Below are 19335 nucleotides of genomic sequence, written 5' to 3' on the forward strand. Positions count from 1 at the left end.
AGGTTCAAATAAGAGTCGAATGCCTCGGATACTATCCGTCGATATCCGTCGGAATCGCCTTCTCGATGATGGTGCTCCGATGCAGCTAGCTCAATCCCCGCAACGCGCTACGGCTGCTGAGTACGGCATCACGCCCCCAACCTCACTCCTCCGCCATATCTCCTTGCCCCATACAACGTGGCCTGCATAGCCAATTGAGAAACGTGATTGGACACGAGATCGAGAAGCCCCCGAGCCTCGGGATTCAGCCAGCCGTCAGTTCCATGGATGACGAGCAAATCGCAGCGTGCCAATTTGTCAAGCGCAGGACAACTACCCTGTACCCACGCGTTTCTTCACTTTCACCAATTGTCAACATGCAAATGCTTCGTATGGACGCTCTCATTGAAATCATGCAATGCCTCCCCATTCTATGTCAAATGCGTTGAATTTGCGTCTACTTCCATGCATTGAGCCCCGCCCACGGATCAGGGGCCTGTTGCTGTGCTGACTGCGGGTGTGCGCTGCCAGGGTGCGCGCTTTGTGGATGCGCACTCTGCGGTCCATGGCCATAACCTTGCTGCCCCGGTTGGGACTGACCGTAATGTACTGTCTGCTGCGGACCTAGAGGTGGAGGCCCAGGGGGCGGCGGAGGCGGAACGAAACCTGGAGGAACGTATCCGCCCTGGGTTTGTTGCGGCGTCTGCGGTACACCGTACGTGTTGTAGCTCTGATGAGCTTGGTGATGCGGCTGGCCAAATGATGTTTGATGAGGCGCCGGTGAGGCTGGACCACGCATTGCCTGCATACCGAAAGATGTCTGGTTCGGAGGAGGCGATGTTGGGCCGGGCGTGCGTCCGTATTGACTCGGGTTATAGCTCGCTTGCCCATATGTACTAGAAGGCGGCTGTCCGTACGTTTGTGGCGGCGGGCTTGTGTATCCCTGGTACGCTTGCTGAGGAGGCTGGTTCGGCGGTGGCGATGTGGGCATCTGGTACTGTCCTTGGTACGTGGACTGCCCATATCTTGGGGCCTGCCCGGACTGGAACAGAGCCGGCGGCGTCGGCCTCTGGCGTTGTTGCTGTCCAGGTTGCGGCGGCAGTTGCGGAGGGGTTCGGGACTGGTCGCCCATCGACATACGCTCCATCAGGCCTCGCATTCTCTCTTGCTCGAGCTCTGCCTGCGCTGATTTGTTCGAAGCCTGCGACTGCTCAATCTGGTTGAGAAGCTGCGCACCCTCCGACCTCCTGTTGTTGACAAACGACTCCACGTTCTTCTCGAGGCTCTCCACCGTCTCCTTCATCTCATTGTACCAGTTCTTGGCGCTGTATAGTCCCGACGTCAAGTCAAGGAATTCTTGGTACGCCCGCTTGTACCGGTTGATCACTGTCGACCTCTGCTTCTGGATCGCCTCGTACTTGCTCTGCTCAGAACGAACACGCTTGTCCTGCAAGAGGGCGTTGAAAGTGGCCGTCAATTCCTTCATGAGTGCCGACTGTTTGTGGTTTGCCTGCAAGAGTCGGTTCTGGTGTGGCCGGAACTTCTCGAGCTCCTGTTGGAAGAGCTGGGTCTCGTAGTTTGACATTTTCTTGTTGAGAATGAGTATTTGCGAGATATCGTCATGGTGAACCTGATCTGTCAGTCTCGGATCTTTGATATGGCGCAGTTCACAAACATACCTTGTCTTTGAGGTCCTTCAATACCTGATTGCGCTCGCGCTTGACGAGGTTGAGCTTCTTCAAAGTGTCCTCTACCTTGGCGATTTGGTCCACTACGCTTGTACCCTCCTCTTCGAAATCATCATCGAGCAGGTTGGGCTGAATGCCGCCCGGGCTGCTAGCTTGGGCGCCCCGTACCTGTGCGACTGCCCTCTGGAACAGCCCGTCCACCTCGCCGTCTTGCGCCGCCCGACGCATCTCCTCAAAATCGGCCTCATTCTGGCGCAGCTTGGCCGAGAGCTGGCCGTCACTGCGCAGGGCCTCCTCCAAGGCCTGCCTGTAGCTGCGAATGTCGCCCCGAAGGGTTGTTGTGAGCGCTGAGCTGGGCTGCTGCGTCCATTCGCTCTCGTGCTTGGATCGCATCTTCTCACACACACTCTCCTCCATGTCGAGCTGTTTGGAGCATCTGTCTAGTGTACTCACGATCCATTCTTTGTTGGTTCGGAGCGATTCGAAGATGGTGCTGGGGTTCTCGTGCGTCGCAACATCATCGCACCACTGCCGAAAGTCCTCGTCTGGGAGAATATCCTGATCGAAGCCGCCTTTCAACACTTGTAATGCGCCGGGGAGACGCAGGTAGTCCAGGCTGGCCGCCATTTCCCCGTTAGCTGTGTCAACCTTTTCAGTCTCGGCACGTATAAGCTTGGCCTTCTCCTCATCGTACAGACTGGCGGACTCGGTGACAGCCATGGGCACAATCTTTGAGAAGAGATCGGGTCCGGTGATCCTACTGATATCTTGGCCTGCGTATAGCTCAGAGACGGGTATCGGCTTCGCGGCCGGGAGCTTGGCAATAGCTTCAAGAGTCGCCTCCGCAGGGACTGTGTGATGATAGATATAGTCGTTGTCCTTTGCCGCTTCTGCCAGCCTCTCTTGAACGGTGGAGCAATGCCTGCTCGCTATGTTCTGGAGCTGCCCGGCGGTGTCTGCGCTGAGATTCGAATTGGGCGACGGCACGCTGGGGAACGTCTTTGCAAGCTTGTTGGCCTCTTTCGCCAAGTAGTCAGCGACTTGGAAGCGAGACACTGATACGCCGTATTGGCCAGCTTCATCGTCTGCAATGCCCTGATAGTATTGAGCCATGGACAGCAAGAGGTTCATTTTGACCTGCGATTGTCAGTACTGCGCAAGCCCATTTGGTCCCGAATTTACGAACCTGGATAAACATCAACCACACTTTCTCGAAGATACCCTTGTTGACGTTCTCCTGAGCCCCTTCTAGGGCTTGGGTGTATAGGTATCCCGCTTGCGCCGCAAGTTTCGCCAGCAAGCCCACCTTTTTCTTGTCGGCGACTTGCTTCTCCAAGAAGATCTCCTGCGCTTGCGCTAGCATGATATTGATCAATGCCTTTACTGTGTCGCGGCTCAAATCGTTTGATGGGGCGTGGAGAAAGTTCTCGTTGATATAAGTGAACATGCCGGCCGAGGCTTGTAAGGAATGGTAGGCGGTCTTGAGCGACGACTCGTCCGACCGATTTTGGAACGCAGCATGGCATGACAGAACCGCAGAGATGTTGAATATGATGGACGCCTTTTCGAAGGCCAGCGAGTATTGAGACGTCGGTTTGTGTGTAAAGGCATCGAACCTAGCGCTGGTCAGAAAGGCAATGTACGCAGAACGACCGCAATGGAGGGCCTTACCATGTGAAGGAGATCTTGATATGATTCTCATCCACGGGGAAGCGCAGATCCAGGAGCTCTAATTGACCATAATATCGATAGAGCATGTCCCGCCCAGAGGTACTCTCCTTGCTCGCACCGCGCATGTCTTGCCTCAGGCGGTTCAAGGTAGCACATTCCTCGGCATATCTCTCTGGATCGTCTCCATAGGTGTTGCTTATGTAGGACTTGAGAGGCGCGACCCAATCAATCTCGTTGGTTGCCTTGAGAGGCACCGAAAGCATGGGGGACTGCGCCATCTCGGGCAGTTGACAGTCTGGTCAACAACGGCGAGGCTGGAAGCTGTCGTTGACTTCTCCAAAGCAGCGCCGGCTAGGTGCAGATGCAGCTACTATCGATGATGGAGGGGTTGGTCGTGCGCGCCGCGCGCAGGAAGAGGGCTCGGGAGGTCGCCGTGTATGCGACCTGGACGTCGCGTTGCGGAGCGTGGGGTGCGACGGAAACGTCAAGAGGAGGGGAATGGCTGGTCCGGCGCAGGTACGCGACAACAAGGCTCTGGGTGGCGCCGTGACAGAGCCTTGCAAAGTCGATGATCACCTGTCAGGGTCTGCGAAAGGGTGAAGTTGGGTTAGTAAGTGATGTGCTACCTTGGTCACCGCTGGTCGAGGCCTCGACTCCAGTCCTCGAGCCTGAATGTGTCGGATCGGGTCGAAGCGGGGTGCTGTAGTGGCTGTAGGCTGTAGCGAGCGATGAGGCAGGAGCTTCCAGACGCTCAGGCCAGACCAGGGATGGAGATGACGTAGGCCCGGCGGTTAGGCTGCAATGCTGAGTCGGGTTACCCAAGGCAAGCAGGAACTGAAGTGAGCAACTTGTTAATTAATATTAATATGGCTTCAAGTTGGTAGCTGCGACTGATGTTCAAATGGCTGTTCCAGGCTGTTGTCAACTTGTCTGGCAACCTGCATTGGTGGGAGCAGGCGCCGGCTATTAGTGGCGGCCACAGCGCTACTTTACCTTAGTTTATCTTGCTGAGAGCCTGAGACGACCATGACCGTGACAAGTAGGAAGTGGGTCTCACAGAAGGGTCCTATCATCCTATGATCTCCTACCTTATCCACAGCATCTCGCATCATCGCATGGCAGGCGCCTGTCCACCGTTGAGTTTCTGACAAGCGACTGGAGTCGAGATTCTTCGATTGTGTCTTGGTAGAAGCGAGGGCTTAGTAGAGGGGCAGCATGTATGATGAATCGCTCCAAACCACGGAATGGGGTCGAGATGCGCATGCTTGGACAAAGGGGCTACACGTCCAGCATGGTAAGTTCCTCACAACCTCACTTCATGCTTTGGCGCGAGCACAGCAAACGCTGCCCGCAATCAAAAAACCGCACATGAGGGTGCCATGGTCTCTTCGAGTACGTAGTATTACCGCAACACCAAGACGGAGCTTATGCAGGTGACATCTACTCACCCCTTGCGGGTGGCCATCTAGACGTTCCCATTGGCCAACCCGCGTTCACGAGTCTCATCACAACTCCTCGCGTACGGGATTACATTGGTTCTCGAGATTTCATTGCTTGCCGCGCGGGGGACGGTCCGGCACGCACACACGTCTCGTTTCTCAGCATTATCATTGTTTTGTTCGGCACTAGGCAAGAAGAAAGAAAGCCTGTAACGACCTTCACCCAGCAGGGAAACGCCCCAACGCCTTCATCATCACTCATGTCATTCCTCCCATCAGGTAAAGATACTCTCCGTGAGCGCGTTGACCTGCAGACCCCTTTCAGCCATCTCGGCATCCTGGAGGAACTGGAGCGGGAACCAGACCAAATGCCCCTTGATCTGGCTCAGCTTCTCGCGCACGTCCTTTGGCGGGATGAACTGGTCAAAGATGTGACCTGACTTGACGCCACGGGGCGGCAGGTATCGGTCATAGTCCTCGAATGTTTTGACTACGTAGCCTGTTAGCAAAGGATCTCACCGGTATGCGGCGCAACGTACTATGGTCATCAGGGTCGGAGTGGAACAGGTGACGGAACAGCATGGTGTTCTTGTCGGCCTGCTCAGTCCACATTTTCCAGAGATCCTCGCTGAGAGGATCCTCGACAAATTTGTAGCTCTCCACGTCGTCGTGAATGTTGTTCTCCGGGTTCACCGTTGGCGGGAGTGCGTTGATATCGTCATTCGCATCCAGGTCCTGCGGTGGGAGCAAGCCCAAGTGCTCACGCCACAGGTAGCGGCGCAGCGTGGCGGCATGGTAGCCTGCCTCGTACTGCACGCCATCCATGACGCTGGTGATGGTCCGCGTGTCTTCCATGACGATGCTGAGCTCGCTGTCGTGATAACCAAGCTGACTGCGGTCGTTCAGGTTGCTGGAACCGCAGATGACAATGCGGTCATCGGCAATCAGAAGCTTGCTGTGAATGTACAGCTCCTCCTGTACGTAGTTCTCGACTTCAGACTCGGGCTTGTTCTCGTCCCAAGGCTCGTCCAGGATAGACCCTTCCACATTCATGGCGTAATGCGCGACAGAGGTGTTCGTGACAACGGGGCCTTCGGGCCGTGCAGATTCGAACTTCTCTTTGGCCGCTATGGCCTCCTTGATGGATTGGTCGTCCATTCCCTTCTTCTGTGTCTTGAGTCCCCCCATGTGCTCGTCGCGCTCATTGTCCGCCGCATCGATGGTACCGTGAATGCCCTCGGCCATAATCTCCTCGGCCTCAGCACGCTGAACCTGCTGGTAGCTGATGCCGGTCTTCTGCTCCGTCTCCACGAGCTGCGGCGTCTTGTTCAAACGATCATAGGAACGGAGGTTGAAGAAGAAGATGTACTGGGTCGGATCAACATTCTGGGCCTTGATCTTCTCAAAGATGGAGTGTTCGCCACGGCAGATGGACTTGTACTGGTAATCCATAATCGCACGCGTACCGGCTGCTGCGTCGTCACGTAGATCACCGGCAAAGCCCGGGATGGCCGGGATGAGAATGATGATCCTGAACTTGCGGTCTTCTTGGGCTGCGCGAAGTACGGCGTCGACGATGGCGGCACCAATGGTGTTAGTGATGGGCGCCTGCTGGTCGCTCGTGGCCGTGATGAAGAACTGGTTCTCAATGTACACAAAGTGTTGCGCTTTGCGAATCGTGTCGGCATAAGCATTCTGGATGGAGTGATCCGTCAGAATGCCACTGGACCAATCCGCGCTGGAGCGCACCAGTTGTGCTTTGACGGTGCCCCTGTTATCCAAGTTCTTCGAGCTCAGGGGCGTGAGGGGATGCTGTACGTAGTCTCCGACCGGATGCTTGGGCCGCTGGACGCCAATGAGGTCCTCGTCCTCGCCCTGGCGGCCCTCGAGCACAATCCAGTCGTATCTCTCATCGCGCTTGTACTTGTCACGCTTGACAAAGTTCCACCGCAAGACAAAGTGCTCGGCAATATCGTATACGCACGGCCCAACGACACCCATAGAAACGTCATGCCACGGCATGCGGCCGTACTCGGCCTTGCTCAGCTCGTTCTGCTGCCAATCTTCGACCTTTTGGAAGTCCATGACACGGTTATTGTTAAAGTCCTGTCCAGGCCACACCTCGTTGACAACGCCCTCGGGGTGCACGTCCGCCAGGGGGTGTTGGTTGGCGTCCCATCGCCCGAAGCACAGATCCAGCCCGCCGATAAAGGCCATTGCGTAGTCGATGATGATGAACTTCTCATGGTGCGCCCAGTACATTGTGGAATCCGCGGCGTTCTCGAACGGGTTGTGGTCCGGGTGTCTCAGGATCCTAATGTTGCCATGCCCGGGTGTGCCCTCGGGACACAGCGCCTGCAGCGCATGTTTGGTGTGCAGGGAGTTGCACGTCAGGGCCGCCTCGACCTCCTTGTAGACAATAACAAAGATCTTGACGCCCTCTTCGGCCTTCTTTTTGAGGACTTGGTCCAGGCGGTATTCCTGCTTGTGATAGGGAGGGCGACGTAGGAAGAGCTCGGGCGAGAGCCACCAGTCTTCAATGTAAATGACCTCCTTTGCCTGCTCCAGAGCCACCGAGACCGCCCAGAAGTAATCGCGGCCGTCGACGTACCACTTGATCAGATTTCCCTCACGCTCGGGAAAGTAAGAGTCAAAGCGATGCGACTCGCAGATTTTTGAGCGCTTCTCGTCGCACCGCTGCTCGTGCTCCTCGTCGTGACGATGATTCGCGTTGAACTGCACAACAGTGAGTAAAATGAACGGCGGCCACCAGCTCCATCTGTTCTTCTTACCAGGTTTCCGAGCTTGCCAATCTGATTTCTGGATGAGAAGATATCATGTCAGCGTATTTATTCACACAAGACTCATAGAATAAGGACCATGCGTGGGCATCGCGTACCGCTTGTGATGTAGACTGATTTTGGCGTCGTGGAGTTTGGTGCCCTGGAGCTTCTCTTTCAGGTCATGCAGAAAGCTATGGCTGTCGCCGTCCTCTTCTTTGTGATTTGCCATGGTGTACAAGGTATGCTGGCTGGGCCAACACGCTCGCGCAAGTTGCAGTAAGGAACTAAAGGTACCTCGTGGCTGATGGCACCAGCTGTAACGCTCGCGGGAAGGACAGGAATGTCAGCAACAGATCTGGCAGTTTGATAATCTGAACAAGTGAACCCGGACCGTCCGTTACACCATCACCAGAGCCAAAATGACATTCGACTCGAGGGAGCTAAGTTTTGTTGGTTTGGGTGCTTAGAAGATGTCATAGGCAAAGGCTAAAGGGGGGAGGGAGGGCTAGCACCTAATAAGCTGAAGCGCATGGCCCCAAACGAGAACAGCTGATCACGCAAATTAATAACAGCCAAGCTTCTTCATGGCAAATCGTTCCGGAGACTGGAGAGGCATGGGTTCTTCTTGCTACCCGAATTAGGACGTCTACTGCGTGGTGGGGTCGGCTTCCGATCTGCCCAGCTTTCTTAAACTTGTTCTCGGCTGCGTATCGTGAGACGGACTGACTGGGGGTTACATGAACAGTGACGAGGGCCGCGTAATAGTCCCAATGATGAACCGTGCCGTATGCGAGCAAGTCTCCCGCCATGCATGCATGAACGTGATTAGCTCGACGAATCTAATTAACTCATAAGTGAGTACGGAGTACATTAAAATGAATGCATCAAGCCATCGTCCCAGGCTTAAAGGGCTGCCACTAATGACGTCAGTTCATGGAGCGGATCGTTGAGCCTCAACTGAACTGAATATCGGAGGACGACAGCGTGGCTCTCGCTGCGGAGAACCCGCGTTTCTGTCCGTGTATTCATCCGAGGTGCGTGGGATTTGTTCATCTCACCACCTGGCGGGTTCAATTAGTTCATCGGAGACAAGTAGTGCGAGCAGCATTCCGGTCCTCACAAGCATCAGGTACCACAAGGTGGAACCCCCTCATTTGTGCCCCGAACGCCATAATAACCCCTCTATCGTTCAGGCAACCCCTCTTCCCCTCAATGGCCGTGCTGTGTAAGGGCGTTGAGGCTTGAGCCAGTAATTAGCCACCGCGACGGGGCCACCACTGTCAGGCGTCTGAATGGGCTGAGCTAGTACCAGGTAGTCAGCTCCAGCCAGAGCTTCATTGAACCCTGACCGCCATCTTTGCTTTTCCTCCCAAATCGCCATTCAGAGCATCCATCCATCGCAAAGCAAATCATCACATCATGTCTGCTCCTGTCATCCCTCCCGACGGCACCATCGTCCAGACCTTCAAGAGGTCGTTTGTCGACGTCCCCATTGACGCCGACAAGGACAATGCCATCGCCACCACCGAGTTCCTCGACGCTGCCGAGTCCCTGACCACAATCTTTGGTGCGAATATCCATCGGGACACGTTTCTGACAATGGGTGGAACTAACTAGAGCACCAGATATTCTCGGCGGCGTTGCCTTCTCCCCTGTCAAGAGTGACCTGAACGGCAACATCAAGGTTCGTCCGCCCATGGACCCTCGATGATTTCCACCTCCCTTTCAGAGCTGACACGTCCCCTACAGAAGGTCCGCGACCGCCAGCTCGCTGCCCCTGCCGAATCGACCACGATCCAGGACCTGGTCAGGAACGAGCTCGCCACGAAGAAGCACACGGCCACCGAGGGTCTGCTCTGGCTTGTCCGGTTCGTTCCACGAGTTCCCTCTGGCGGTCAAGCCTCCCTATCCCGACCCGACTAACAATACTGTGTTCCAGTGGCCTCGAGTTCACCTGCATCGGTCTGTCCTCCAACATCGCCAAGGAATCCGAGGAACTCGCCGACTCGTTCCGCGCCGCCTACGGAAGCACGCTCAAGCCCCACCACAGCTTCATGGTCAAGCCCATCTTCAGCGCGGCCATGAGTGCGACCCCCTACCGCCAGAACTTCTACGCCAAGCTCGGCAACGACCAGGAGAAGGTCAAGGTTGAGATGCGGGCGTACCTGATGGCGTTGGAGAAGGTGGTTGGCATCCTCAAGGGCTTCCTTGACAGCAAGGAGGCCAAGTGGTAGTAGTGGTGAACTTTGTTGGCTGACAGGACACGTTTTACCGCTTAAGATACAATAAACACGAGATTCATCTCCATAATCACATGCGCACGAACAAGGATACCCTTTTGATGACGTGATGTTCATTATAATTGTTCTCTAGCATCACGAAATATCGCGCGTCCCGCGCACCCCCCCAAACCACCATGCCGCCTTGACCGTTGATGCCTTCGAATAGACTATTGTTGAGGTAGTAGATGCCAATGCGCCGACAGGAATGTCTAGCGCAACGACACGGCATCTGACCGGTCTCCGCGTGGTGGGGCCTGGGGGGTCTGTCCCTATCGTGCGGTTCTGGACCTAAAGGAAGCCAGATATGATGGTCGTTTGAGGATAGGTCGCTTCGTCTTCATCGACTTCATCGACTCCGAGTCGGTCTCCCGCTTGGTCCCAAGCCAGGATGCGATGGCGTTGATCGCTTCGCCATATTCCACGTGAACGCTCTCCTTGGGTGCCATGGGCGGTGGATTGTCCCAGCCATGCTGCTCGCCTTCGACAAGACGAAACGTGAATGGTTTGTCGAGTACGCTCAGTCTCCTGGCAAAAGCTTTCCCTTCGGCCAACAACATGTCATATTCGCATACGACGAGGTGGACCGGTGGTATGTCCTTGAGCAGGGAATCGGGCATGAGGCCTGGCGATAACCGAGGATCGGTCCGCTTCTCGCGAGGCAGAGGCGGGTACACATATGAGGCATCGATGAGGTCTGTTAGCCCCTTTGGTAGAGTCAGGTCGGGGCGCGCACACGTCTGGCGCTTCATCGGTCTCGTAATGGTCCAATCGAGAACTGGGTAAAACATGACGAGGCCAGCCAGTTTGGGTGGCTTGGACGGTAGGTGGTACCCGAAGCGATCAGGATCGTGCAGACAGAGCCACGACGCCAGCGTGTTGGTGGCACCTGCGGAGAAGCCCGACAAGATGATTTTGCAGGGGTCGATGCCGAATTCGTCAGCTCGCTGTGTAATCTGACAGATTGCGTCCATGCAGTCCTCCACCGGCGTGGGGAATGGATGGGAGGGCGCCAGACGATAGTTGACGGTGAAGACAACAGCGTCGAGGTCCGTCATCAAACCGGCGGCCCAGCGAGCGTCGTCTGTTCCCTGCCCCAGAATCCATCCTCCTCCGTGGAAATTAATCACTGCAGCGCGGCCTCCCGCGCTCGCCTTGGGCGGCTCCCAGACTTCGACTTTGATTTTCTCGCGACCCTTGTGCATGGAGATTGTCGAATCGAGATAGACTTCGCGTGTCGGCGCGGGGGCAGTTGGCTCGGTGCGATTGGCGATGCTGAAGCCGACGCTGGCAGCATATCGAATGACTTGGGCTCGGGCGTTCAGGTACCAGCGCGAGCTGGATTCGAGGGGATTCACATAGCCAGGAGGCTCCGGTTTTGTCGGGTTGGCATCGGAGGGTGGTTCCAGCTCCATGCGCAGGGAGGCCCGGTGTCTGGGAGGGTGTCGCCTTGAGCGGAGTCCCAGAGGCGGCGACGCTGAATTCGGCGCGGTCGAGGACTAATAACACAGTACCACGGGAGAGCAGAACAGAGGCAGACTTGGAGTCGCACGTGAGCCGTTCAGGGATTGTCGTTCAACGTGTACACCGCGTGATTGCCCTGGTTGATGTATGGAGAAATGAACAGGATTGGCGAATGAGGGCGAGTCTGGACAGGATTCCAAAGAGATAAACAGCCAAGAGAAGAGAGCGCGATAACGAACAAGAGGCGGTCGCCCGTAATCGAACGATTGGCTGGCTGATGAGATGTGAAGGATGCGTTCGTCTATAAAGATCGTCAGGAGTCTCATAGGTGTCACGCCATCATAGACGACAATGGGAAGAGTTAAGTAGGTGAGCTTAGGATGGGTGGTGGGGGCAGATCGGATCCTAGCAGCCTGCTGCTCCCATGTCGCTCACGTGGAATTGGGGACTATGTGCCTGGCGGCGCCGTCATTGGCACCACCTAGTAGGCAGTGCACGGCTTCATTCTAGAGGCTAGTCTATGGCTCCCTATACGGCCAGACAGACTAAATAATGGATTCCGTTCCTTACTGGGCGTGGAAGACATCTCGAACGATTACTGTACGGCTAGCGGGTAGCGCTGCGTCCAAGAGGCTCAGACGGGACTGGAGCCGGGATTCGAAGGCCACTGGAGTCCCAAGCCCGGCGTGGGGTTCTCTAACAATAATAAAAGCCCAGCCAGGCAAGCCTATTTAGCTGCCATGACGTCTGCCAAAAGGGCAATCGAGCATCGAACCCCATCGAGCCATCGACAACTGCAGGTCCCCCCTTGACGTCAGCCATGGCCCTGGGGCAGCAGGTTGCCAGGGACTGAGCCGTTTACGCACCAGTGTTTTACACAGATGTCAAATGAGCCGCAATTCTTATCGGACCTGAAGCTCCGGAATGTAAGGTGCAGAAAGCATCAGAAGCAGGGTGGTCGTTCGATACGTACGTCCTTGGAACATTGGCGCCGCAGGGGAAGCGGCGGTCAAGCCACAGTAACAGGACTGCCCGCCCATGTTCCCTGCTGGCAGCCACACTCGGAGGGCCGAGGAATGGATGTGCGCCGCGAGCCAGTCGATCTATTCGCATCTCGGTATCTTCGTCCTGGTGACGAGAAAACCCGCAGTGAAACACAGCGTGTGATTTCAATCATGATGGCCTTGAAATTGGCATATGCAGTACGGAGTAAACCCAGCTCGACATGGCCCTTGGGATCCACTTGTACCATTGGCTTGAAGAGAGGCTCGCGAGGCTTCCGACGGGATGAAATGCCCGTGTCCAAGTCCATCCTCAGAGAGAACTGGAGAGTCATAAGTCCAGCATTGCCAGTCATGTGCACGCCCATTGGACCACTGAAAAGTGAAAATAGTATTCGTAATGCCCTCCGTTATACTTGCTACGACATTGGGTACCTTCCGGTACTTGGAAGAAGGACTGGACAGATGCGAAGCAAGCCGAGCGGTCCCGCAGCTAGCGCGCCCAGCAGGTTCCGGCGGTTCCAGTCCGGGATGTCAGTGCCACTACCTATGCCAGTCATTATCCCCGCCATGCCACGCCAGGCTAGGCCCTGTCCTGACCTCAATCCGTTCCCTGCCCTGAAGCCTCCCGGCCCAACTTTACGTTATAACCCCCAGCGCGCCAGCTCTTCTTTTGTGATCGTACCTTGAAAAGTCCTCTTTTCCATCTCTTCAGCTCAGCGTGTCTCGTTCTCCCGATTGCGACGCGCACCTCGTCCAACGCCCGCAGTCCTGGCACAGGTACATGACTCTCTGCGAGGTCCGTATCCGTACTTCCGAGTAAGTCGACGGCTGCCGTGCTTACATGACTTACCCCTCGCACGTCACAAGTCAGGCAAGTACTGCGCAGGTACTTCTTCGCGGACACGCTAGCAGCAGCGCTTATTTTTGGCCACGCTTGTGACAGCGCCGAACCGGACATTTGCTCCAGAAACCCGCCCTGTCCAGTCCATTCCAGTTCCTTATCAATCATCCATTGATCCTGGACAGCTCCAGTCTCTCTCCCGCATGGCTGGCTCGCCCGCCACATTTGACTTTTCCCAAGGGTATCCGCTGACCCCTCCCCGTGTACAGACAGCCGGTTCAAGCAGCATTGCAGCATAACAATCTCTGACTGTTGTCACCTCGTCAACAGATTCATCATTGTCATTACTTGCTGGTTTCGACTCGACTTCCTGGTCTCTCGCCTCGACCTGGCATAGCCCAACTCTGACACATTCACACTCGTCCCTCATCCCGCCTCAGCCGAGCGAACAACGTCCGGTCTGATCTCCCCCTCGGACTCACAATGGCCGGCGGAAGCGGTCTCGCTGCTGTTGCAGAGGCTCTCGGGGTCCGTCGTAAGGACAGATCCAGCAAGAGCCTCAAGGGCGACGCTGCTCAGCAGGAGCACCATTCGACCGTCTCCAACCAACCCGAGACGGGTGATCTGACCCAGCACAACAAGCCAAGCGATGCCGCCAGCACGAACACGGCTCCGTCCGTCACGACCGCGACAGAGACGCCACGCAGCAACATCAGCAGCAACCCGCTTGACACCTCGTCCACGACGACACCGACCACTTTCGGTCCCCTCAGCCCTACCGAGGCCACTAGCAGCACCCCAACCCTCGCCTCGGCCATTCCGGAGCATCGCAAGCTTCTGGCCAAGATGAACGACAGCGGCGTCGAGCTGCCCAAGAACTCTACTAGGTCCAGTGTCGACATCATGTCAGCTAGATCCTCGATGGACAAGGGGCCCGGCAGGAACTCCTCCGTCGACAGGAGCAGGCGCTCCATGGACAGCGGGCGCAGCGACATGGCAATCCACCCTGGTGAGCTTAACACGATTGCTCAGCTGGATCGGTTCCCTGTCGGCACCGAGGTCGACTTCCGCGCCCGCATCCACGCACAGAGGCCCATGTCGAAGCTCCTGGACTTCCTGCTCCTCCGCGATCAGACACACTCAGTGCAGGGTGTCCTCTCACGGGAGGACCCAGAGATGATCAAATGGGTCAAGCAACTACACCCCGAGTCTCTGGTCCAGATTCATGGTATCCTCAAGGAACCCCCTGAGCCTATTCGCTCAGCCTCGCACGCTGGTATCGAAGTGGACATCAAGTCCATCCATCTCGTGAACCCCGCCGGCAATGCTCCTTTTAGCAACTACAAGCCCCCCGAGACCCTTCGCAACCGTATGAATGCTCGCATTCTGGACCTCCGTCACCCTTCCAACCAGGTGCTCTTCCGTGTTCGATCCATCGTCACGCGCAAGTTCCGCGAGACTCTCGAGGACAAAGGCTTCGTCGAGATCAACACCCCCAAGCTCCAACCCGCGGCCACCGAGAGCGGCGCTGCTGTCTTCAAGGTCAACTACTTTGGTCGTCAAGCGTTCTTGGCTCAGTCCCCCCAGCTGGCAAAACAGATGGCCATTTCCGCCGATTTCCGCCGTGTCTTCGAGGTCGGCCCTGTGTTCCGTGCGGAAAACTCAAACACTCATCGTCACTTGACCGAGTACACCGGCCTCGACATTGAGATGGCCATTGAGAAAGATTACCATGAGGTCATCTGGGTCATCGACGACTTCCTCAAGTCGGTCTTTGAGGCCGTGTACTCGCTACCCGAGATTGAGATCCTCCAGTCTCGCTGGCCAAGCAAGGAATTCAAGTGGCTCGATGAGACTCTGATCCTCGACTTCCGCGACGGTCTTCAGATGCTCCGCGACGATGGTCGCGACGTGGCAGACGAGGACTTGTCCACCCCTGATGAGATGCGCCTTGGCGAGCTGGTCCGCGAAAAGTACGGCACCGATTACTACGTGCTCGACAAGTTCCCAGCAAACGCCCGACCCTTTTACACGCACCGCGACACCGAGGACCGCGACTGGACCCGTTCGTTTGACATTTTCATCCGTGGCCAGGAGATTTGCTCCGGCGGCCAGCGTATCCACGATCTCCAGGAGCTCCGCACCAACATGCTCGCCAGCGGCATGTCCGAGGATGGCATGGAGGACTACCTGCTCGCCTTTGAGCTTGGCGCACCCCCTCATGCCGGTGCCGGTCTCGGTCTGGAGCGCATTGTCGCCTGGATGCTCGAGCTGGGCGATGTGCGTTACGCGTCGCTCTTCCACCGCGATCCCAAGTCGCTTCCGGAGCGGACACCCGGTCTGCCACACCCCGAGGCGGATACCACAAAGCCTCACCCCAACGACACGATGCCGGAGCTGGAGAAGCTCATCGCCAACTACGGCGATGCCTCCAACACGTCCTGGCTCGATGACCGATTCGAGCTCTGGCGTCACCCCACCGGCGCCGCTGTGGGCTACGTCAAGCAGGACAAGTTCATCATGGTCACTGGCGACCCGCTCTGCGATAAGAAGCAGTACACGGAAATCTGCCAGGCATTTGTCAAGTTTGTCACTGGCGAACTCAAGCTCACGCCTGTCTGGATGCTCGTGTCGTACGACGTGCAGCACATCCTCGCTTCCGAGCTCGGCTGGCGCACGCTTTCGTGCACCGAGGAGCAGCGCGTCGACACGGACAAGCACAAGTCCACGGTGGGCCCCAAGGCCCGTCGCGTCGAGCGCGAGGGTGTCAAGATCCACGAAGTCATGCTCGACGCCGACTTTATCAAGCGTGCCGATCCCGCCATTGAGGAGTGGAAGAGCGCGCGCAACACCAAGGGCAAGCAGGTCCACCTGACCGAGGTCCGTCCGTGGGTCGACTCAGCTCACCGTCGGTATTTTGCCGCGGAGAAGGAGGGCAAGGTCCTCGCCATGGTTGTCCTGGCCCAGCTGGCCCCCCGTCACGGCTGGCAGGTCAAGTGGGCGCTCGACTTCCCCAACTCGGTCAACGGGGCCATCGAGGTCCTCGTCGAGTACGCCTTGTCCAGCGTCACGGGCCAGGTCACCTTTGGCGTCGGCGTGTCCGAGAAGCTCACCCCCGGCGAGCACTTGCACGGCATCCGCGCGCGCTTCCTGGCCAGCACGTACAACTCCATCGTCGACAGCCTCGGACTCCGCAAAAAGGCCGATTTCCGGTCCAAGTTTGGTGCGCTCGGCGAGGAGGTGTACATTTGCTACCCCAAGCACGGCGTGGGCCTGCGCGACCTGCAGCAGATTATCAAGTTCTTCCAGGACTAGAGTTGCGAACAAAGACGTCCCCCCTTTTGGGACCCTTTTTCTTCTACGCGCGAGCGTAATCACGACGACGACACGGCCGCCACAGTACCCACCCCAACAACACGTATACGCCCCTGGCATTTGCGCGCGTAAAGATACCTCTTTCCTTTTGTCCTTTTTCCTTCTTACACGGTTCATACAAGTCTTGCTGCTTTTGCCCTCAAGGTTTTGCTTCCTCTGGAGCGCTTGCACATGCCGGGCTCTCTGATGATGCTGGGTTTGTGGGTCTTTTCTGGAATATGGATGGCGGTGATGATGATATACCTTCTTCGTTAGTTATACGCTTGGCTGGTCAACAATAATAGACGCATGATTATCCTGTCCCATTCGCCTTGACAGCCTATGTCTCTCGCACCACCCGGTCTCGGTTCATCTTGAGACATCAGCAAACACGTGAAAAGGGACATGTGGCATTCCGGGTATCTTTTCAATGCTATTCTCCATTCTTTGCAAGGCAGTGTATGGTCCTTCGAAGAAACTATCCCATAATACTCTGTTCATGCTTTAGGTAGACTGACTGACTGCCTAGTCCAACATTCCCTACGCAAACACGCTATATGGAAAGAGGCCGTTTCTTGCTCTCGTCGCTGTCTCATTTCTGATAGATGCTCCTGGTACGCTCGTGAGAGTCCCGCCGGGTTATTACCCCCGGCGTGGTGGTATTGCTATCATCAGCTAGGAAGAAGAAAGACCCCCTCCGTGGTAGAAAGATGAGCAGAGGCGTCAGCCAGTAAGGGGGGGTAGTAAATAGAGAGTAGTTGCCGTCCGAGACGCCAGGTTATGCTAATGATGTGTGTTGGGAAGCTGATCGGCTCGTGGCCTATGCGTGTTCGTCCCGTGCGCGAAAGACTTCCCGTTCCTACGACGGCCTTGCATCACGGGAGGGTCCGTTGCCACCGAGACGGCCGCGGATCCAGCTCAATGGTCCGCCACTGCCACCGTCGCCACCAGAACGAGCAGATTGCGAGGCTGACTCTTCATCAGCCGTCGCCCAGTTGCCGCTGCCTCGCGACGGACTCCTCTGCCTAATCCGAGACGACGACGCGGGGAATGCACGGGAACTGGTCGGGGACATGGAGTTGCGTCTTTGCATGGACGACGTGTCAAAGCTGAGGCTAGTTGAGGAGCCTGTGTCTCGGTCACGGTCCCGCTGCGCAGTCTGTCTTGCCGATATACTCCGCATAGCCTCGTTGAGCCGACTCTGGCTTTGGCTTGGGGGTCGAGCACTGGGACTGGGTATGGGAGACTGACCCGACGCATGGCCAGTTGGTGTGCCTATGTTGCTGCTGGATGGACCGCCGCCGCCTAGCCAGCTCAGGTAAGTCCTCACCCCAGCGTTTGGCGCTTGGGAACTGGAACCAGGATCGTTGAATGATGTGTTGGCCGATCGACTACCAGTGTTGCTGTCGTTGCTTCCACCAGCTCCAGACTCGCGCTTCTCAATAGGCGTGCGGCATATGGGGCAGGTGTTGTGCTCCTTGAGCCACATCACGACGCATTTCTCGTGAAACCAATGCTTGCAGGGTAGAAACAGCGCCATGTCGCCCTCGACGAGATCGTCGATGCAAATGGAGCATTCCGTCTTTGTTTCCTGGGCCAGCATCTCCTTGCTGACTGGCTTGCGATCCAACTTGGCCAGCGCCTCGTCTGTAGCTGGTGGAGCCGCGTTGGAGCTCGAGTTGTTCTCCATGAGATTGGAGATGATTCTGTCCAAAGCTTCCTGTGAGTATACCGCATCTCCAACCGCGGCATTGGCCGGGTCGATAAGGGCAATCATTCTTTGTAGACTGGCGATAAAGTCACCGGGCCCAGGCCCCATGGCAGGGCCTCCTCCTCCGATGTTTGAGTCGGAGTCCTGGTCTTGCTGGGCCCCACGGGGCGGCCCCATATTCTCTAATATGTTGTTGAAATGCCTAGTGCTGTCAGCAAGGGTTCGACAAGATGAGATCAAGAGTCACACATACTGTTGGAAGCCTTGATCACCCCACATTCCGTCGTCTCCCGTACGCGGAACGGCTGTTCTCGTGTAGATAGTAAAGCTAGCAGTGCCGCCACCTCCACCGATGTTGCTGACAACACGGTGAACTGTCGCGTTTGGGCCCAAATTTGACGTGGCGAAGCCGTGCTGCCGGCGATGAACGTGGTGGTGGTGATGGTGGTGGTGCGGATGGTGGGCACGGCCTTGATCCGAATCGGTATTCTGACCATCGCCAGCATTGTCGGACATGGCCTCGTCCAGATTCCCATTGTGACCATGCACATGGGGCATGCGACCGCCGCCGCCAAAGCCGCTGATCATGTCCAGGAAGCGGTTGAGCACCGGCTCCATCTCGGGATCGTGATGTTGTCCTTGCTGCCCAGTTCGGGTATTGCGATGGTAGTGAAACCCGTCTTGGCCCTGCAAGTGCTCCTCGATATCAGCCTCGTCGGGGTCAGAGTCGTAGGCACCCTGCCGCTGCTGGGATCGATCGGGCGGAGGCGACGATGGCGGAGGGTCGTGGAGAGGTTCACGAGGGTCGTTCTCGGGACTAACCTGTGTGCATGGTTAGATTCCGGTCAGTCAGTATGTTCGCTGGCAATAACTCACGATTTCGATAATATCCCCCTCGCACTGCGGGCAGATCAAGCCATGCTGGTCGCGGTACCACTCGTTGGAGCAGGCGTGACAGAAAACTACCTCTCTGTCACCCGTGGCATCCAGACGGCCGCGCGACTGGCCATCACCGCGAGACGCCATATGCCGAGCTTGGTCCTGCTGTGGCTGGCCCTGCTGATATGCTGCAAGTGCGCTCAAGCCGAGTCCAACAGCAAGGCCCGCGATGCGAAATGCTCG

At 56.7% G+C, this 19335-nt stretch overlaps 7 protein-coding genes across 7 annotated transcripts; 3 read left to right on the forward strand and 4 right to left on the reverse strand.

The window, feature by feature from the left end:
* Nucleotides 1–138: 138 nt before the first annotated feature.
* Nucleotides 139–4084, reverse strand: F5Z01DRAFT_512537 (BRO1-like domain-containing protein). The gene is made up of 4 exons (XM_046260371.1): nt 3339–4084; nt 2854–3283; nt 1659–2804; nt 139–1609 (listed from the first exon to the last, which is right to left on the reverse strand). The coding sequence occupies exons 1-4, from the start codon at nt 3614–3616 to the stop codon at nt 437–439; spliced, it is 3027 nt and encodes a 1008-aa protein (XP_046120404.1). The 5' UTR covers nt 3617–4084; the 3' UTR covers nt 139–436.
* Nucleotides 4085–4826: 742 nt separating this feature from the next.
* Nucleotides 4827–7930, reverse strand: F5Z01DRAFT_512389 (putative phospholipase PldA). The gene is made up of 4 exons (XM_046260369.1): nt 7677–7930; nt 7570–7597; nt 5317–7513; nt 4827–5267 (listed from the first exon to the last, which is right to left on the reverse strand). The coding sequence occupies exons 1-4, from the start codon at nt 7787–7789 to the stop codon at nt 5053–5055; spliced, it is 2553 nt and encodes an 850-aa protein (XP_046120405.1). The 5' UTR covers nt 7790–7930; the 3' UTR covers nt 4827–5052.
* A 560-nt stretch (nt 7931–8490) lies between these two features.
* F5Z01DRAFT_512366 (HET-C2-like protein) lies at nt 8491–10014 on the forward strand. Its single transcript, XM_046260368.1, has 6 exons — nt 8491–8594; nt 8754–8809; nt 8873–9127; nt 9186–9244; nt 9310–9428; nt 9500–10014. Exons 3-6 carry the CDS (start codon nt 8980–8982, stop codon nt 9792–9794), a joined length of 621 nt encoding a protein of 206 aa, XP_046120406.1. The 5' UTR covers nt 8491–8594; nt 8754–8809; nt 8873–8979; the 3' UTR covers nt 9795–10014.
* On the reverse strand, nt 9891–11656 carry F5Z01DRAFT_650241 (Alpha/Beta hydrolase protein). Its single transcript, XM_046263153.1, has one exon. It carries the CDS (start codon nt 11252–11254, stop codon nt 10112–10114), a length of 1143 nt encoding a protein of 380 aa, XP_046120407.1. The 5' UTR covers nt 11255–11656; the 3' UTR covers nt 9891–10111.
* Nucleotides 11657–12184: 528 nt separating this feature from the next.
* F5Z01DRAFT_634799 (uncharacterized protein) lies at nt 12185–12994 on the forward strand (the record flags this gene model as incomplete). The annotated part of the gene is made up of 1 exon (XM_046262090.1): nt 12185–12994. One exon carries the CDS (start codon nt 12185–12187, stop codon nt 12992–12994), a length of 810 nt encoding a protein of 269 aa, XP_046120408.1.
* Nucleotides 12995–13994: 1000 nt separating this feature from the next.
* On the forward strand, nt 13995–16463 carry F5Z01DRAFT_680391 (uncharacterized protein; the record flags this gene model as incomplete). Its single annotated transcript, XM_046265594.1, has 1 exon — nt 13995–16463. One exon carries the CDS (start codon nt 13995–13997, stop codon nt 16461–16463), a length of 2469 nt encoding a protein of 822 aa, XP_046120409.1.
* Nucleotides 16464–17361: 898 nt separating this feature from the next.
* Nucleotides 17362–19239, reverse strand: F5Z01DRAFT_672468 (uncharacterized protein; the record flags this gene model as incomplete). Its single annotated transcript, XM_046264813.1, has 3 exons — nt 17362–18415; nt 18467–19035; nt 19090–19239. The coding sequence occupies 3 exons, from the start codon at nt 19237–19239 to the stop codon at nt 17362–17364; spliced, it is 1773 nt and encodes a 590-aa protein (XP_046120410.1).
* Between the last annotated feature and the right edge of the window lie 96 nt (nt 19240–19335).

This window comes from Emericellopsis atlantica (assembly GCF_019669845.1).
Source record: "Emericellopsis atlantica unplaced genomic scaffold F5Z01scaffold_7, whole genome shotgun sequence".
NCBI lineage: Eukaryota > Fungi > Ascomycota > Sordariomycetes > Hypocreales > Bionectriaceae > Emericellopsis > Emericellopsis atlantica.

Bases quoted from the DNA above. Each gene is read 5' to 3' on its own strand.
- F5Z01DRAFT_650241 (XM_046263153.1), bottom strand. From the start codon at position 11,254: ATGGAGCTGGAACCACCCTCCGATGCCAACCCGACAAAACCGGAGCCT.
- F5Z01DRAFT_512366 (XM_046260368.1), top strand. From the start codon at position 8,980: ATGTCTGCTCCTGTCATCCCTCCCGACGGCACCATCGTCCAGACCTTC. The intron at 9,245-9,309 runs GTTCGTCCGCCC...CGTCCCCTACAG, and splicing joins ACCTGAACGGCAACATCAAG to AAGGTCCGCGACCGCCAGCT. The intron at 9,429-9,499 runs GTTCGTTCCACG...ACTGTGTTCCAG, and splicing joins GGTCTGCTCTGGCTTGTCCG to TGGCCTCGAGTTCACCTGCA.
- F5Z01DRAFT_512389 (XM_046260369.1), bottom strand. From the start codon at position 7,789: ATGGCAAATCACAAAGAAGAGGACGGCGACAGCCATAGCTTTCTGCAT. The intron at 7,598-7,676 runs GTACGCGATGCC...CTTCTCATCCAG, and splicing joins ATCAGTCTACATCACAAGCG to AAATCAGATTGGCAAGCTCG. The intron at 5,268-5,316 runs GTACGTTGCGCC...CAGGCTACGTAG, and splicing joins CTCCGACCCTGATGACCATA to TCAAAACATTCGAGGACTAT.
- F5Z01DRAFT_512537 (XM_046260371.1), bottom strand. From the start codon at position 3,616: ATGGCGCAGTCCCCCATGCTTTCGGTGCCTCTCAAGGCAACCAACGAG. The intron at 3,284-3,338 runs GTAAGGCCCTCC...GACCAGCGCTAG, and splicing joins ATCAAGATCTCCTTCACATG to GTTCGATGCCTTTACACACA. The intron at 2,805-2,853 runs GTTCGTAAATTC...TGACAATCGCAG, and splicing joins TGTGGTTGATGTTTATCCAG to GTCAAAATGAACCTCTTGCT.